The sequence below is a fragment of the Ailuropoda melanoleuca genome, chromosome 12 (assembly GCF_002007445.2).
Source record: "Ailuropoda melanoleuca isolate Jingjing chromosome 12, ASM200744v2, whole genome shotgun sequence".
Lineage (NCBI taxonomy): Eukaryota > Metazoa > Chordata > Mammalia > Carnivora > Ursidae > Ailuropoda > Ailuropoda melanoleuca.
The window spans coordinates 33,193,062-33,209,481 of NC_048229.1; the positions used below are offsets into that span (position 1 = coordinate 33,193,062).

The window sequence follows — 16,420 nt, forward strand, 5'->3', positions numbered from 1 at the left end:
ATCCGGGCTCTCTCAGTGGCTTGTGGGGCCCCAGCATCGTCCAGAACAGGGTTCGGCACAGAGCAGGGTTCTATTCATTTTACTGGGTACTTGTTATGTATCAGGCCCTGGACTTGGCAATGCTGGGGGTCCCAGGAGCCCAGCCCTCCTGCCAAGCCCAGTCATAGACCCAAATAGAGAGACAGACTAACAGAAGGAGAGGGAGAAAGAGAAACACAAAGGAAGAAGAAAGAATCAGAAAGACAGATGGGGGAAATAATGTTGATGGAAAAACAGAATGTAGGATTAGAAGCAGAAGTAACAGAGAAGGGAGGTTGCTTGCTCAAGGTGACAGAGCTCATAAATGGTGGATCAAAGACCCATTTCCAGACAGAGACATAAAGAGAGACAGACAGAGAAGAGAGAAAAGTGGCCCAGAGAAGGGAACCTAGAGGCAGAGAGAAAAGACAAAGCCAGACCTTGGAGTCCTGCCCCCTCCTCCCAGGCAGAGCCCCCTCCTCCCCATTCCCCTCCACCTCACTCCCATCTTCCAGGCTTTGACATCTCCCTGTGAAAGCACTTGTAATAAAACTAGCTCCATTAGCTGTACCCAAAAGCCACTGTGCTGAGCACTTGACGGGCCTGAGCTCACTGAACCTGCTCTTCTCCCCTGGGAAGTGGGTGCTGGAATGGCTCCCATTTTGCAGAGAAGCAAAGCTATTGGGCCAAGGTCAACTGAACTCACAAGGATCCTGACCCCTCGAGGGCTAGGACTGACTCATCTTTGTCTGTCATCCCCCCACCCCCCAAACACACACACACACACACACACACACGCACACACACACAACTCACCTGGCTGAACTTCTCTGCCTGTGGCTCCACACCCCTCCCCCAACACAGGAGCTTGCAGTATCTGAACTCCGGGATCCCACTGGTATCCCTTCTGGGGGCACTCCAGTCACAGCCCTTAGCACATTGCCGCTTGTGCAGAGTTCTGAGCTCATGGAGGTAGAGAGTGGGAGAAGTGGGAGTTTGGGAGGCAGGATATCTGGGTTCCTGCTTTGTTTCTATCAATAACACAGCCAGCTGTGATCATAGAATGATAATGGCCCACATCTACTTTGCCCATCACTTTGAACTCATTATTGACCTTGGTGCCTTTCGTAGTAGGTGTTCCCTGAGAAATGGATGGGAGCTGCTATCATTTACATGTGCCTACGTGTGCCAGGCATGTACTCATGTGTGATTTACATGTGTGGGCTCACTGGGGCTCACAGAGGATGCAGTAACAAACTGCAAACATCTTCCCACATCTTCGAGGCCCTACAGGCTCTGGTGGGTCCATCAACTCCCTGACCTCATCTACCTGCTGCTCGCCTCTCCCTGTGCAGCTGCAGCCTTATTAGGCTTCTTGTTACCCCCCAGAATATGCTGCACTCATACCTACCTCAGGACCTTTGCACCTACTGACTTCTCTGCCTGCAAAGCTTTCACTCCCAACTTCATGCATGATTTCTTCCTTGTCATTCACATCTTGCTCATAGCACTCTCTTATCTCTGGAATACCAGGTTCTGAAATTACCTTACCAGCTCCATGCCTGTTTCTTCATTCACAGAATGGTGGTGAAAATAGGGCTCATGGTGAAGATAACTGAGTGTTTGGCATGTAGTAAGTGCTCAATTAAATGTTAGCTATTATTACTTATTTGCTTTGTGTATGGCGGCTTACCCCTCCATCACCCTGCAAGATACATGAGAGCAAACTCTGGGGCCGACTTGTTACTACTGAAACTCCAGCACCTAGAACAGAGCTGGACACACCGCAGATGCTCAGTAAACATTTTTGTTCCCCCCCACCCTTTCTTTAATCAATAAACATTTTGAATGAATGAGAGAGGTAGGCACGCTATGACCGCCCACGTTTCAGATGTGGAAACGGAGGCTCAGGGTCACAATCAGAATCTGGTGGAGCCAGGATTTAAATTCAGATCCATCCGATTCCAAAGCCCAGAGCTTTCACGGTCTGCCTGTGTAGCCTGTAAATCTCTTCCCGCTTTGGGCTCTCTTCTCCTTCCTATAAAACATGGTCTGGTCAAGACTAGGTGCTGACCCTCAGTGGGGACTGGGGGAAGGTGGTCCACTATTCTTCAAATCCATTGTCAGGTTTTCTCCCCTCCCTTTCTCCCCCAACATCAGAGCCAGCTCCGACTGACACCGCCAGCCTTCCCCGCGTCCCAGCTGGGCCTATGTCAAAACCCGGACTGGATAATGAAGTTGCGGGAGAGGAGGGCTGTCGGAGAGGAACCAAGGGACCGCGGATAAGAAAGAGGAAGGAAAGAATGGGGAGCAATATCAGACTTGGGGGGAGGGGCCTAAACCCCGGGGCGGAGCTAATCCTAAAAGAAGGCCGGGTCAAGGGCTCTGGGCGAAGTACTATATGGCTCTTGGCTACCTTGTGGGCGGTGCCAAAGGCTCTGGGGGCAGGAATAGAACTTGAGCTCCCGCGGGATTCTGGAGGTGGAGCTAAGAGCCGGGGGGCGGGCCTACATCTAATAAACAAGGACTCTAAGAATTAGAGTTCGAGGGCGGAGCTAGTGGATATCTAGGCAGATTTGAGGCTCTAGGGTCGGGCCCTGGCCCTGCGAGGGGGCTTTTGGGAAATTCAGTGAAAGATTAAGGAGAAGGTTTGGAGGTTATGAGGTGTCTTGCTCCACCCTCTCTTCTTCTCAGAGCCGGGGGCTACGCTTCAGGCAGAAAAGCAAGGAAGGCCCTGTCCTTTCCAATCCTCCTGCATCTCTATTGGCCGAGAGGCCTGCGCGACAGGCTCTCATTGGTCGTGAACTGGCGAGGAGGGGGTCTAGGGAGAATACGCGCGGGGTGTGGGCGGGACTAGACGGTACCTAGGGGGATCTAGGCTCAACCAATCCCGGTTCAAGGATTGTGTTGGGGGGCCTGGCAGGGGGTGTCCCGACCCCCCTTTCTCGGCATCTTGGGGGATGACCCCGGTGCCAGGCCCGGCGCCGGCCGCCTGATGCCGGGAGGGCAGAGCCGGGGATGCTGGAACGAAGGGCGTTGCTATGGCAACGGGAGGCAGGGCATGGAGGGGGGGACCGGGCCCAGGCTGGGACCGGGGGGGCCGGCGGTGGCTGTGGCGGGGCGATGGCGGAGCGCGGCCCGGCCTTCTGCGGCCTCTACGACACGTCCTCGCTGCTTCAATACTGCAACGGTGAGACCCCTCCTCAGTTCCGACCCTGGCTCCGCCCAGGGCTGGACCCATTTCCTCCTGCCCCAGCCTCCTCCTTCCAAGTCCCCATCCTCGCCTCTTGCTGAAGATCCTCCTTTCTCCGCGCCCCCCCTCCCCCCGCGGAGGACCCTGACTCCAGAGCAAGGTCCCTGATCTCCAAAGCCCCGATCCCAGTTCCCCACCTGCCTCGACCCTCTCCTTCTCCCGAGGTGGGTGGATGAAGAGGAGGGCACAGAACCTTCAGGAGCTTGGGGTCGGAGGGTCTGGAACTCTGCCCTTTCCCCCTCAATCCTCTGGGACCCCCCCCTTCTCCCTTGGCAGAGGCACTGACAGATTAGGGGGAGGTAGGATTTGGTGTTGGCTTGTGGGCTGGGTGTGGGAGCAGGTAGGATGACCAGAGGATTTGGCCTCCACTATACCCCCCAAATCCTCTGGCCCCACCACTCCTACCCATTAGGACTCACCCCTTCTTCCTAGACACCCCTTCCTTCTACCTGAAGGGCCACTGTGAGTGTCAGGCCTAGATGAGGGGAGCGGGAGGTGGAGGACAGGTGGAAGGGAGGGGAGCAGGTGAAGCCAGGGCTGGTCTCTGGGCAGAAGGGCTGAGGGTGTGGGAATGCTCGGGAGGGAGCTTGAGTTAAGGGGGGCTGGGGAGATGGTCCAAGGCCTCAGAACGCAGCTGGCCTCTCTGGGTGGGGGCTTGAAGGACCGAGGTGAAAGCGCCTCTATTTCACTCAGGGGGCCCTGAAAAGGGACTATCTCCCAGTTTGGAGGCTCACTGCCCTGGTCACACTGGAGTTGGCAGAGGAGTAGAATGCTTATTTTGGCCTCATCTGCCCTTCTAAGAGACAGAATGCCGAAGCCTGGCTCCAGTACCCGCTCAGCTGCTGCACGGCTGTGTGTCTGGGCAAGAGTAACTTCACCTCTCTGGGCCTCAATCCTCCTCCTCCCCTCCTCCTAAAATGGACGTAATACCATCATTACTAGGCTTGCCTGGAGCAGTAGGTAGTATAATAATAGTTAATTGTATCCTGGATTTCCTGAGCACTGTACCGTGAGTCAGGAAATAGTGCTAAGTGAACAGTGCTAAGTGTTTCGCGTGAAGAGTCCTGTCACATGTAAGCTCCCTATAACGCTATAAGGGGCCTCTCTCCCCCTCTCTTTTTTGGGGGTGTGTGTGTAGTATTAGTAATGGCAGGTAAGAGGGGGCCTGGCCCAACGAGGTCATTGGCCCTCCTGCCCCTTCACCCAGTGACTGGATGGATGAGTCTCCGCACACTCCCCCAGCCTCCGTTCTTAGTTTCCTCCTTTGGAAAACGTGATGCCAGCAGGACCCTGAGAGTCCCTTCCCTACCGAGTTCTAAGTCCTGACAGCTCCCTTCCTCCGACTTCGGGAGGCCCCCACCTTCCTCTGCAGGTCCAAGCACCGGACCAAAGAGGCGCTGGGTGGGGGGCAGGGCGGGCGAGGCCGGGCTGGCGATTGGGCCGCCAGGAGGGGGGGGGAGGGGAGGGGAGGGACGGACGGCTGCACTGCGGAGCTCAGCGGGCGGGAGGGGCGGCCTACGGACGCGGGATGGCAGGTGCGACCTCCACGCCCCGTCCCTGTTAATGATACCATCTTTACTTCCGCCCGGCTGGGAGCCAGGTCTTCCTCGGTTGTTGCCAGCAATGAGTCTGGGTAGGAGTGGTCTGGGAGGGAGAGGGAAGGGGGACGCCTCAGTCATCCACCCCCTCCCACTTCTGGAAAATGGGCTGGGTGGGGGGTGATGGAGTTACTTGGCTGAACCCAGGGGCTGGAGAGGAGAGGGAGAGCTGAATCTGGGGCGTGGGGTACAGCAGCGAAATAAAGAAGAGGAACAGGAGAGAAGCTCTGGCCGGGATAGAGAGTTTGGTTGTCAGATCCCCGCCCGCATCTCCCTCCTGTGGGTCTCCTGGGTGTGATGCGCTGCCTGCAACCCCCAAGTCCACCGCCAGGGGCCGCAGAAACGCTGTCCTTGCAGCCGACTCTGGGGTCGAACCCCACGGTGAGGAGAGAACGGGAAGGGGAGGGACCAGGCATGACCTTTTGGCTTGGAAAGTCTTAAGAAACAGAAAGGAAACGTTAGTACCTACGATAAAATGTTGGTATTCGTCAGAGAATATTGAGGATCAATTCTAGAACTTTAGTGTCACTAGGAATAAGTTGGTGTCGTTTAAAAAATATTGGTATGGGGGCGCCTGGCTGGCTCAGTCCGTAGAGCATGCGACTCGATCTCAGGGTCGTGAGTTCAAGCCCCACGTTGGGCATGGCGCTTACTTTAAAAAAAAGATAAAAATATTGATATCACTCATAGTTAATTTAGCATCTTAGTCATAGAATCTTGAAATCAGAGCCGAATCTTAAAAAGTAAGAGAGGAAGGGACTTCCCTAAGGTCACACCTCCAGGGCGGGCTGAGGAGTGTGGGGGCATAGGTCTGAGAGCGGTGGGGATTTCCTTCCCCCTCGGAGCCCTCTTCCTGGCCCATCTGCCAGCGTCCCAGCCGCAGGTTGAGGGAGAGGAAGAGGCAGTGGCTGGCCCCGCTTCAACTCGGGAAGGTGGTGGGGGGCCCCCCCGCAGCCAGCGCCACCCTTCCTTCCAGATGACAATTTGTCGGGCACGAGCGGCATGGAGGTGGACGACCGCGTGTCGGCGCTGGAGCAGCGGCTGCAACTTCAGGAAGACGAGCTCGCGGTCCTAAAGGCGGCGCTGGCTGACGCGTTGCGTCGCCTGCGGGCATGCGAAGAGCAGGGTGCTGCGCTGCGCGCGCGGGGAACCCCCAAGGGCCGAGCGCTTCCACGCTTAGGCACCACAGCCTCGGGTATCTTTGCTAGACCAGAGGGATGAGATGGGGAGAGGTCAGGACCTGGGCCACATACTCACTACTTCTGTCCTCTAACCCCATCCTCTAGTGTGTCAGCTCTTGAAAGGCCTTCCCACCAGGACGCCCCTCAATGGCGCGGGACCCCCGCGGCGCGTGGGCGGCTATGCCACCTCCCCATCCTCCCCCAAGAAGGAGGCGACCTCCGGGCGCAGGTAAGGCACGGAAGCCGGGGTCCCTAGCCTCCTCCAAGACCCCGTGGGAGACGGAGACTGTTTATACGGCGAGGGATGCTCTCATGTGCCCGAGCTCCAGCAATGGAAACTGCCAGGAGGTTCTCGCCGGCCTCTAACACTGGCCTGCTATCCTCACAGGCTCCTAACTATGTGCTCTCTCCTCGCAGTGCCCGCCGCTATTTGTCACCAGAGCGCCTCGCCTCGGTGCGCCACGAGGACCCCCGCAGCCGCACCACATCTTCTAGCAGCAACTGTAGCGCCAAAAAGGAAGGGTAGGTGTCTGGGGTGGGGTTATGTCGCAGAGGGTGCGGCCAGGACCCCAGACAGGCATGGGAAAGGGGATGGGGAATTTCAGGTAATGCCCCAGGCCACGAGGTGATAATTTAGAGCGAGGCCACCTAGTTCTGAATGGGGGGATAGTGTCGATGGAGGCTTGGAGGGACCAATCCTGAGGTAGCATGGTCCACTTGAAAGGCCTGGAAAGGCGCAGCCAACATTGAGGGGCGTGGCCAAGTCTTAAGAGGCTGGACTAGGACTTAGGAGAAATGAGTGGTTAGGGTCCTTTGGGTAAGCCAGAGTGGAAATCAAGGAGGAGCCAGGCTTGTGGGCGTGGCCATTAAGGTAAAAGTCTCTATTGAATCTCAGGGGTGGGGCCAGGACGCAAACCTCAAGGGAGTTTCTGTAGGGAATAGGGGAATAGAATGACGGGTATGATTGGGATTTGAGGGCAAGGGCAGGGTGTTAGCCTGGGCAGAATCAGAGCCTGGGGTGGGGATCACTGGGCCCGATACCAGGTGGTGGCACGTCAGATGCAAGAAGCAGGTGCAGAGGAGTCTGGGACTAGGCCAGAAGGGCGGAGCCACAGGTGGGCGTGGCCAACCATCAGGAGGCGGGGCCAACCTGGAGGCTTTGAAGTGACTCAGCCCATCCAGACTGGATCCCGATGAAGTGGTCGCAGTTGGAATCCCTGGGGGGACCCGAGGCGGGCAGAGGGCTCAGGGGGAGCAGTCAATTATCAAGAGAGGAACCAACTCTGGGGACGGATCAGAAAGGGAGGTGGGTGTGACGAGAACGTTGGGCGTGGTCAATTCCCTGGAGGCAGAAAGGTCTGGGCGGAGTAAAAACCTGAGGATGGAGTCAGGATGCTGTGGGCTTGGGGGCTGAACTAAGGCAGGAACTGGGTCAAAACCACACATTTCAACCTGACTCAAATAACAGCAAACACGTACATAGTGCTGTGTGCTAAGCACCACTCCAGGCACTTTACAGGAATTAACCAATATAATCCTCGCAATCACCCTGCGAGGTAGGCACTCTTATTATCCCCATTTTTTAAAGCAACGAAACCGAGGCAGAGGTTGGGCAACTTCTCCACACTGCTAGGAAGTGGCAGAGGTGGGGTTTGAACTCAGGCAGACAGGCCCGCTAGTCCTGTTCTCAAACAACACTCTCCCCCCATCGCCCCCCAAAAGAGCCTGGTGTCAGGACCCCGCTGCCCGGGATCAGAAACCCAGTGTGACCGGCCGGCTCCCGGGGTCGGCCGCGGAGGGCGGGGCAGGGCGCGGCGGCGCGGGCGCCTCCCAGGGCCGGAAGCGGCGGAGCCCGTCCCGGCTCCACCCCCGGCCCCGAAGCTCCGCCAGCCGCCGCCATGAGTAGCTTTGGAGCTGGGTGAGACCCTCTCGCAGACCCCCTCTTCCCTGTACCCCCGGGACCTGGATCCCAGGTCTCCCCTCGCCCTCGCCGGGGACCGAGGCCCGCGAGTATCACCCCTTTCGGCCGGCGAAGGGAATGTGGAGACACGCCCCTTCACCGCCTCCCTTGCTGCTTGAAGTTTGGGGCACTGGGGGGCTGGGGGTGGGGAGCGCTAGGAGCGCGGTGCTGATTAGGAGGGAGGGGTCCCTGGTGACTCCCGTCTTCCAGGATCGCGTCCCTGCCACTTCGTGCTGTGTGATCTTTGGCGATCACTGCCTCTCTGGGCCTGTGTCTTAGGCTCTGCAAGATCAACCGAGCAAAGCACACGGCCTGCAGAGAGGCAGCGCTCCGCTCCTTACGCGGCCCCCATTATTCATCAGAGACCTCCGGGGAGCGGTGGGGCAGGGGCGTGGTTTCTCCCCTTTGCTGACCCGCCTGCTAATTAGGGCGTTTTTTCTCCCCCTTTCCTGACAGCAAAACCAAAGAAGTTATATTCAGCATGGGTGAGTGGGGAGAGGGGGAGGGGCATAGTCAGGGATCGCTGGAGGTCAGGAGAGCTGGCATATGGAGCCTTTGCCTCTCTGGCCTCAGTTTCCCCGCCTATTATTATTATTATTATTATTATTATTATTATTATTTAAAGTGAAGCCCGGAGGGGAGAGGGAATAGGGGATAGGGGCTGGTGTCCGCGCTGACCTCTGGGGGTGTCCTGGCAGAGGAGGGCTCCGTGAAAATGTTCCTGAGGGGGCGCCCTGTGCCCATGCTGATTCCGGAAGAGCTGGCGCCCACCTACAGCCTGGACACGCGCTCCGAGCTGCCGTCCAGCCGTCTCAAACTGGACTGGGTGTATCCTTTTGCTCTAATCCCTTCCACCCCGCCCCTCATCCCCGGTCCGGAGGGGACAAAAGCCCTTCTGGTTTGAGACTTAAGGAGGGAAGGTCTTTGTGCTGAATCAGGAGGGACTTGCAGGCTGTCTGTGGCCTGAGGGGTCAGGATGACCCTGGAGTCAGAAGGGAGCTGGAGGAAGGCAGGTTAGCTGAAATGACCTTTTATGGTTCACCAAAGCCGCAAATGTTTGCTGAGTGCCTTCCGTATGTCAGATTCTCTTCTGTATTCCAGGCGTGAACCAGAGCTCACCTTCTAAAGGGGTGGGGGCTGGGGGGGAGAGAAGGTACCAGAAGCCCGTGGTCAAATAAACAAGGTAATTTCAGTTAAATGATAAATGCTGGGAACACAGGAACCCAAGGTCATGTGAGAGGAGTCACTGTGTTTCTCTGAGCAGGGGGCCTTTGAGCTGTGAGAATTGGGCAATTAGGAGCCGGCATGGGAAGAACTAGAAGGATGTTCCAGACAGAGGGTGTCCAGACATAGGGCAGGCAGGAGGGCTCTGTGGCCAGAGCGAGCTTGGCGAATTCGAGCAACAGAAGAAGTTGGAAATGGTGAAGAACCCTGGCAGAAATGGGTTGAAACCCCGGCCCAACCTCTGGCTGGCTGTGTGACCCTGGACAAGTCACCTTGCCTCTCTGTGCCTCAGCTGTGTCCTCTGAAAAATGGGTTTTGTGATCTCAGATTCAAAGGGCTATGAAGCAGTGTGTAAAGGTGCCGAGCTCAAAATATGTGCCTCATAAACAGGGACTGATAACATAGTAACTACTCATTATTGTGGACTTAGATGCTAGGCACTGTTCTAACGTGTTTTATAGATAAATATGGTGAATGATACGGTCCTTCTCTTGTAGAATTGAGAATGTATTTGTACAAGCAGCAGTCCGAGAGCTCTCAGAAGCCTGGAGGTTGGGAATTACGACTCCCACTTTCTGGATGAGAAAACTGAGTCCAAGAGAGGGGACCAGGCCCTGTCCTAGGGAGTCAGAACAGTTCTGAGGCAAAGAACTGTTGACTGTGTGGCCCAGGCTTTTTCCAAAAAGCCCACTGGGGCTTGGGATCAGTGTCCTAGGGACCCAGTCGCTGTCCTCTTCTCTCAGGCTTGACTTCTGCTCTGGAGGGGAGGCAGGACTGTTGGAGCCCAGAGTCTCTTCAAGACAGCTGGAAATGTTCAGGAGAATCAGAGCATTCTAAGCTTTGTACCAGGCCGATCAGCTGAGGCTGCAAAAATGAGTGTGGGCCTCAGATGCCCCATCTCCGAGATAACTTCAGAGTAGAGTGGTTTTCTGTGGGGTCACGGTACATAGGTCAGCATTCATTCCATTACTTTCTGAACATCTGGGGCCAAGGGCTGGGCACCCTGTAGTCATCATGATGGCCTGCCCTCCTAGGGCTCCCCGTCCAGTGTGGGGACAGACTCCTTCACAGTGACAACCCACAGTGATCAGGCCTGGGATGGGGGAACCCAAAGGGGCAGCTGAGCCAGCCTGTGGGTCAGGGAGGGCTTCCCAGAGGAGGAGTTAATAGAAGTGAATGATAACAGCCCAGTGTTGGCCACCATGGAACGAGCTCACAGTCTCACTGGGGAATAGGGACAGTTAACGGATTAGACAGGTAATTACTGAGTTGGATGAGGCCGGTGGAGGAAGTGGCAGCTGAGAAGAGTAGCAGGTAGAATGTAATAGGCAAAGGGAAGGGTTAGTGTCAAGCCCTGGAGTCATGATCTTGGCATTTTGAGGGACTCCAAGGTCAGAGAGAGCCAAGGAGGGCAGAAGCCCTGTTGAGGCCAGAAAGGGCCCAGCCAGGCCAATGGGGGGAGCTGAAGAGGGGAGTCAGCCATTCCTTCATCAGATACTGAATTCCTGTGTCTTCTCTGTCTCGGGCTCCGATCTGGGCACAAGGGATACAGCAGTGAACAAAACAAAGATTCCTGCCCTCCTGGAGCAGATTCTCTGGCTGGGGAGACAGTTAAACCGTGTGGGATTCTGATGAGTGTATGACAGAAATATTGAGTGGAGGGGAGGGGAGGCAGTGAGGGTGCATGAGTCTGCAGTTTTAAGTAGCATGGGCAGGAAAGGCCTCTTGGAGGAGCTGACAGTTGAGCAGAGACCTGAGGAAGGTGAGGGAGCCATGGAGAGATGAAGGGGAGGAGGACTCAGGCAGAGGGAACAGGAAGTGCAAAGGCCCTGAGGTGAGAACAGAGAGGAGGCCAGTGTGAGGGGAGTGGAGGCCTACTGAGGAATGAGGAATCAGAGGATCAGGCCAGGCCAGCCCTGTGCCTGGGCTTTTGAAAGGATTTTGACTTTTGCTTCGAGTTAGTTGGGACCCACGGGAAGGTTGGAGCAGATGTGAGCTAACAGTCTTAACAGGTCTTAACAGGATCCTTCTGGAGAGAGGGGGGCAGGGTTATATTGGTATTCTGTGGCTGCTGTGACAAATTACCAGAAACTTGGTGGCTTAAAACAGAAGAAGTTTTGCTCACGGTTTCGGAGGCCAGAATCCAAAGTCAAGGTGCCAGCCGGAGGCTCTGGGGGAGAACTTGTCCCAGGTCTGTCTCCAGGCTTTTGGTGGCTGCCCTCAGCCCTTTGGGGCCCTTTGACCTGTAGCCATTCCACATCACTCCAGTCTCTGGTTTTCCCGTGGGTCCCATCCCACAGCCTCCCACGGTCTTCCCGTCTTTTCCTCTCTGACTCTTTACAAGGGCGCTTGTCTTTGGATTTAGGGCCCACTCAGATAATCCAGGATAATCTCATCTTGAGATCCTGAATTATATCTGCTAAGACTCCTTTCCCAAGTCAGGTCACATGCACAGGTTCTGAGGGTTAATATTTTGGTGGCCATATATATATATTTTTTTATTATTGGGGGGTTACCATCACCCCCTCCCCTCCACCCCCCACGGGGGTCTGAGTGGAAGCAGGAAAACCTAACCCCAGTTCTTGAATCTGGTAGTCAGTGTGCATGTGCAATGCAAAACAGGCTCCTTGACCGGCCCCCGGGCATCTCCAGCTACGGCTACCGCGGCCGAGACTGCCGGGCCAACCTTTACCTGCTGCCCACCGGGGAGATAGTGTACTTCGTGGCCTCCGTGGCCGTGCTGTACAGCGTAGAGGAGCAGAGGCAGCGGCATTACCTGGGCCACAACGATGACATCAAATGGTAAAGGCCTGGGAGGGGCGCTGCGGGTGTGGGGTCAGGGGCCAGGCCTTTTCTTGGTCTATGGGCTGAACTCAGGGAAAAATATGAATTGCTTATCAGTGTTTTAAAGGTCAGCAAATTCACTCAAATGCCTGGATTTTTCACTTCTTTCCAAAACTCCTAGCTGGGGCTCCAGACAGTCCCACAGCGAGTTGGCGCCAGGTAGAGACAGCCCCTTTAAATGGGTGCGCTCTCCTGGCCACCGTTTGGGTCCAGACCTGAGCCCTGTGGGTATTTGGGTGAGAGACCCCAGGCCAGAGTCTTGCTTCTGAGCCTGAGTACCCGGAAAGTGCCCCCTTATTGTTAACAGAAGGACAAAATCGATGTTGGCTGGCTAAATAACTCACTCAGCCAGTTTGTGGAATGCATAGCCAGGCCTTGTGACTTGGGCTGCTCAGGGAGGGGTCCCGGGCCTCCGTGAGCCCCCCTCCCTCCCCCTGAGCCCTGTCCATCTGTCCTCTCTCTCAGCCTGGCTGTCCACCCTGATATGGTCACCATTGCCACTGGACAGGTGGCAGGCACCACAAAGGAGGGGAAGGTAACAGATTGGAGGGGGTGACACCTGGAGACTGGGGCGGGGTGGGGGTGGGGACAGACAGCTGGGCCCCCCAGGTAACAGGCCTCTTTCTTCCTTGTAGCCGCTACCACCCCACGTGCGCGTTTGGGACTCAGTTTCCCTCTCCACCTTACATGTGCTGGGCCTAGGAGTCTTTGACAGAGCTGTGTGCTGTGTGGGCTTTTCGAAATCCGTAAGTCCTGCACCACCGTCCCTCTGCCCCGTCACCTCCAAAGTCAGGAGCAAGCCTTCACGGCTACCGACCCCCACCACGTTGGGGTGGGGCCACGTCTTCACTGTGACATCAGAGGTGTAGGCCACACCCCCTGGCAGAATTCCAGGCCCTCCAGGCTGAGCCCCCATCTTTGCGACCTCACCCTCACGGGGCTGCTCCGTTAGCCCTTGTGAGGGGGGACCCACATGACCTGGTTGTCCCCAGATGACCTCCTCAGAGATCTTTTGATCAGCCTATGCTTGTTGGCGTTATTTTTGGCACCAACTTTCATTCTCCCAAGGTCCTTACCCCTTCGGCATTGTAACCCAGTGTGTAGGGCCTTGTGGTTCCCTGTGCTGGCCTGGATGGGTGTTGGCAGGATGGGCGTCGGCAGGTCTGGGTGAGATAAGCCCAGAAATGGAGAGTAAGCCTTTAGGAATTTGTAGAGCAGTTCGACAGTTCCCACCACATCCAGGTCTGTGATTGGTGGGCTTTTTAACCATATTTTACATTTTTATCAAAATGTATTCTACCAAAGTATTGACGTGCAAGGGATTGAGGAATAGAAAACATCCGGTCCTCCAACCTATTGTATAAGAAGCACTGGGTAGAGGCTCACGGATTTTCTGAGGCCCAAGGAGTCCTTTGAGAGCACTTGGGGTGGGGGTGTGAGGGGGGGAGAAAAGCTATTTTGTTGTCACGGTGTGTTTGGGGGGGGGGAAGGGGGAGCCCTGCAAAATCAAAATTAACCTGTTCAACCAAAGCTATAAACACCCAACATTTTATCAACTTGATTGCTGAATTCCATATACATAAAAGTTATTCCATATAAGGTTACCCATGAGATGGTCTCAGGATTCCTGACCGTGTGGTAGCTGCAGAGGAAAAGTAGCTGAGGGTAAAGATGAATTTCTTAGGGATGAGTTGTTTCGAAAGGAAAACTCTAGAAACCCTCTAAAATGTGTGTCTGGTGGCTGGACGGTTAGTGTATTTGAACGTGTTTCACATATTGTGGGCCAGGAGCTTTGAAATCTTAAAACAGGCCTGCGTGGGAGATGCCCCTGCGGGCACAGTGTTGAGGAGATGGAGCCTGACCCACCTTCTCTGCCCCCTTCCTCTCTCCTCCTTCTAGAATGGGGGCAACCTGCTCTGTGCAGTGGACGAATCCAATGATCACATGCTCTCCGTGTGGGACTGGGCCAAGGAGGCCAAAGTGGTGGATGGCAAGGTGGGGTGACCGTTCTCATCCCCTCTCCTTGGGGTGCCTCTGTGGGACTGGCTGGATCTCAGCGGTTAGGGGTCTGGAAGCAGATATACTCACGTTGAAGTCCCAAGCTTTACCATTTGGCGACTGTGTGACTTCAGGCAAGAGGCTTGCCTCTCTGAGCCTTGAGCGCCTCATCTGTAAAATGGGGATAATGGTAGCATCTTCCTAGTAGGGCCTTGGCTTTGATGTTGGGATGTGGGGGGGGGGGGCGGATCAGGCCCAACAGGACGAGGTGGCTCCTGACCTTAGCCTTGCAACGTTCAGAACGTTGACTTGCATCTCTGGGTGGGCCTGACTTCTAGATGAGTAACCTGAGGCATGGTAGAGGGGACAGCTACTTGCCCGAGGTCACATGCCTGTTTTCGGTGTGGGGCAGGAGACCTGGGTTCTGGATGGGACCCACAGTTTGGGGACAGAGACAGTGTTTGAGAGGCCAGACTCTGGAGTCAGACCTGTGTGAGTTGATTCTGGATTTGATTCTCCCTGGCTGTGTGGCCTATGGCAAGGGACTTCCCCTCTTTGAGCCTCACGTCCTCATCGGGGATGAGGAGCACTAATGAGCCTTACCTCACAGGGTGCTGTGAGGATTACAGCAGTTAATGGGTGAAGTGCTTAGCACAGCACTTGGCGCAGAGTTGGGGCACTCCGAGGTCTGCTGTTATGTTGACGAACATGGCAGTAATGCTTTGCTGGCTGGCCCTGCCTCCTGTATTTTAGTTTGCCTATATAGTAAAGACATAAGCAAGTAGGGTGTGCAGTGCACAACCCGCATAGCTGTACAGGGCAGTCCTACCTGGGGTGACCCTGGTGGCTTTGAGGTCCTCATTCAGAATCTCCCCCACTCCCCAAAGTGCTCCAACGAGGCTGTGCTGGTGGCCACCTTCCACCCCACAGACCCCGCCCTGCTCATCACCTGCGGGAAATCCCACATCTACTTCTGGAGTCTGGAGGGGGGCACCCTGAGCAAGCGGCAGGGCCTCTTTGAGGTGAGTGCCAGGGGCGCGGGGACAGACTGGCCCTGAAGGAGGCAGGCAGGGACACCCAGACAGAGGACAAAACAGGGCTCCAGAGAGTTCCAGAGGGTTCTAGAGGGTTCCAGAGGCTGGAGATTATGGGGATGCTGAGGTGTTGTCTGCCGGGGCCTCAGTTTCCTTATCCATACTGTACAGATAATCCTCCTTAACTCTCAAGTTGTTAGGATTTGATGGGTTGAAGAATATAACAGCTCCTAGCAGATAGTAAATGGTCAATAAGCAGTGCTGTGCTTGCCGAGAATATGGAAAAACACCGAGGTCAGAGGCTGACTGGCCGAAAGAGATGCGCACCCAGACAGACAGACACTGGGTGGGAGGGCCTGGGAGAGAAGATGCAGGGGCATCTCTGACAGGACTCGCCTGCCTTTGGTGAGAACTAGAGCTCTCACCCCAAAAAGGGAGGCCCTGAGAACGCCGGGCACAGACAAAACAGAGACATTGAGGAAAGGGTGGGGAGAGGCTGAGAGACGGACATAGAGACAGAGGGTGGGGAAGGAGAGGGGAAGAGAGAGGGTGATGGGTGGAGTGGGGAAGTCAGGGACAGAAAGAGGTGGAGACCCAGGGATGGCGAGAGGGGAACCCAGGAACAGAGGACAGGAGAGAGCCAGGGATGGAGAGGGAGAGTTGAGGACAGAGAGAAGACAGAAGAAAGAGAGGAGGCAGGAAATGGGGCTGGGGGTGGGCAAGGGAGACAATGGGGTCAGAAGCTCTAGGCCACGGAGCTATCCACGGAGGCAGGTTGGAAATGGGACTCTCCACACTGGGCCTCACACCCAAAGGCGTGGAAGGGATCCTCTGAACCACGGTCCTGGGTGGGGGGGTGATGAGCTCTGGGAAGCTCCCTGCTTCAGCAACCTTCTGACACCTTCCGCTTCTCCTCCACCCTAGAAACACGAGAAACCGAAGTATGTGCTGTGTGTGACCTTTTTGGAGGGTGGCGATGTGGTCACCGGGGACTCTGGGGGGAACCTTTATGTCTGGGGCAAAGGTCAGTGTCACCCCACCTGTTTGGTCCCCCACCCAGTCCTCCCTGACCCCCTTTGGCTGAGCCTTCCTCTGCCCCAGCTTGTGTGGAGCGAATGATAAAACAGGCTGAATCCTTACTTAATTTCCTCCCCACCCCCCATCAAGGCTCAGCTCCAGTATCCCCACCTCTATGAAATCTCTTACTCCCCACCCCTGTCCTCTGCAAATTCCGTGGTAGTCGGGATCAAGTTTGAATGATAAACGAAGGAGCTGGGTAACCCAGGTGTGGGTAGATGGGTGGGTGGGTG

General features: G+C 55.8%; 1 protein-coding gene across 3 annotated transcripts in view; it reads left to right on the plus strand.

The window, feature by feature from the left end:
- Nucleotides 1-3,021: 3,021 nt before the first annotated feature.
- The window catches only part of EML2 (EMAP like 2), a 22,083-nt gene continuing 8,684 nt past the window's right edge, over nt 3,022-16,420 (plus strand). The window contains exons 1-12 of one of the 3 annotated variants that reach the window (XM_019809255.2): nt 3,022-3,208; nt 5,846-6,064; nt 6,156-6,279; nt 6,468-6,572; nt 8,467-8,495; nt 8,709-8,838; nt 11,887-12,036; nt 12,544-12,613; nt 12,714-12,824; nt 13,978-14,073; nt 14,964-15,098; nt 16,035-16,134. In XM_019809255.2, coding sequence (XP_019664814.2) covers nt 3,037-3,208; nt 5,846-6,064; nt 6,156-6,279; nt 6,468-6,572; nt 8,467-8,495; nt 8,709-8,838; nt 11,887-12,036; nt 12,544-12,613; nt 12,714-12,824; nt 13,978-14,073; nt 14,964-15,098; nt 16,035-16,134 — 1,441 coding nt within the window. In that variant the 5' untranslated portion in view covers nt 3,022-3,036. Of the gene's footprint in view, nt 3,209-4,879; nt 4,905-5,845; nt 6,065-6,155; nt 6,280-6,467; nt 6,573-7,837; nt 7,969-8,466; nt 8,496-8,708; nt 8,839-11,886; nt 12,037-12,543; nt 12,614-12,713; nt 12,825-13,977; nt 14,074-14,963; nt 15,099-16,034; nt 16,135-16,420 lie in introns of those variants that run through there. The other 2 variants (XM_034638108.1, XM_034638109.1) reach the window with 2 other exon arrangements.